At 42.8% G+C, this 1,776-nt stretch overlaps 1 protein-coding gene across 1 annotated transcript in view; it reads left to right on the top strand.

Moving 5' to 3' along the window:
* SLC18A1 (solute carrier family 18 member A1) overlaps positions 1-1,776 on the top strand; it is a 34,710-nt gene that overhangs the window by 7,536 nt on the left and 25,398 nt on the right. Inside the window, 2 exon segments of the mRNA XM_023736700.1 lie at positions 415-778; positions 1,369-1,462. Coding sequence (XP_023592468.1) covers positions 415-778; positions 1,369-1,462 — 458 coding nt within the window.

The raw sequence follows: 1,776 nt of genomic DNA, 5'->3' as shown, positions 1-1,776 counted from the left end.
GTTAATTCAATATATGACTGGGATTTGGGAACTTTAAAACCAGTTGCTGTCAAGTGGACTCTGACTCATGGTGACCCCATGTGTGTCAGAGTAGAACTGAGCTCCATAGGGTTTTCAGTGGTGAATTTTTCAGAAGTAGATCTCCAGCCCTTTCTTCTGAGGTGGCTCTGGGTGGACTTGAAACTCCAATCTTTTGGTTATCGGCAAGTACGTTAACCGTTGGCACACCCAGGGACCCCTTAGGAACTTTAGCTAATAGGATGATTTGTTCAGGCAGTGTTTTGGTAGGCTTCAAGTCACATCACTTGGACACCTTCCTTAACATAAAACTGGACCTGATAGAAATGTCCCTGTACCTAGTAGTGGTAAAAAGACAATCTACCCTTAGCCCTCTCACTTGTCCTTGACTTTCAGTGCCCATTGTGCCCACCTTCCTGTACGCCACAGAGTTCAAACAAGTCAACACTTCTCAGTACCTGGGTCCTGCCATGACTTCCCAGCATGCCCTCACTTCGTCTACCTTTTCTACCATCTTCTCCTTCTTTGACAACAATACCATGGCTATTGAAGAAACTGCGCCCAGTAGCACAGCATGGATGAATGACACTTCTGGCACCATTTCCCCTCCAGTCACTGAAGCCATCTCAGTGCGTAAAAACAACTGCTTGCAAGGCACAGAGTTCTTGAAGGAAGAGAACATACGGGTCGGGTTTCTGTTTGCTTCAAAGGCTCTGATGCAACTTCTGGTCAACCCATTTGTGGGGCGTCTCACCAACAGGTATCTCAGTGGGGCTCAGGAATAAGAGGATGGGCTGAGAAATCATAAACGTGGCTAGAAGGGAAAAAGAAGGAACAGTGACTTGTCTGGTCCCCAGGGGAGTTGACTGCTTGGAAAGTTGGTTACCCTAAAAGATCACATGATATTCAGGAAATGTCATGGGCTCTAGATTTTTTTTAGAGATATAATGAATATTGGGTACCAAGAAGAGAATCAGTGAACAGCCATGGACTGCTGATATTATGGCTGGAATGAGATGAGGGTAGGAATGGGGCAGTTCTAGCTCAGTCTAGAGCACTGGCTTTCTGGTAGCGGTCTTTGGGATTGTACTGATGTTCTAAAGGAATATAGAGTCTACCTAGGCTATCATTTCTGGAAAAGAGGATTTTGGCCTGGCTATATAGATAAATTTGCACATTTGCTTGATTGCTTATATTCATTCACATGTCATGTCCCATCTGGATACCCGCATTCAGAGACATGTTTTACCATGTATTCAATTGCATTCTGTTCCCACTTAACGTTAAACACTAGAGTCCAAGTGTATGGATACCCATTAGAATTGGATGTTTTTTTAACTTCCCTTTTAGGATTGGATATCACATTCCCATGTTTGCTGGCTTTGTTATCATGTTCTTCTCCACAATTAGTAAGTAATTTTTCCTTCCCCTTTTCTTCCCTTCGGTAAATACCTTTGATTTTATCACATGCACTATAGTGAACTGAGCAGGCCAGTTTTGTCCAGACAGTAATTAGACATCTGATTAAGTGGCCTGTGACATTAAATTTAATTTTTTTGCCTTTTTTTTGGGAATGCAGAATAGAACAGTAGTGGAGCTTCCAAGCTTGGCAACTCAGTCTAGTTGGAAGTTGTCTATTCTGCTACAGAAGAACAGATACTTCACTTCTTTTAGCTGGAAAAAAATAAGGAAGACTGTTTTAATGTGTATCCTGCTATAGTGTGGGGTGTGTGTGTGTGTGTGTGTGTGTGTGTGTGT

The sequence above is a fragment of the Trichechus manatus genome, unplaced genomic scaffold, assembly GCF_000243295.1.
Source record: "Trichechus manatus latirostris isolate Lorelei unplaced genomic scaffold, TriManLat1.0 scaffold00090, whole genome shotgun sequence".
Lineage (NCBI taxonomy): Eukaryota > Metazoa > Chordata > Mammalia > Sirenia > Trichechidae > Trichechus > Trichechus manatus.
Note: the sequence above shows the minus strand (reverse complement) of the source record. Positions and strands in the feature narration are given on the sequence as shown.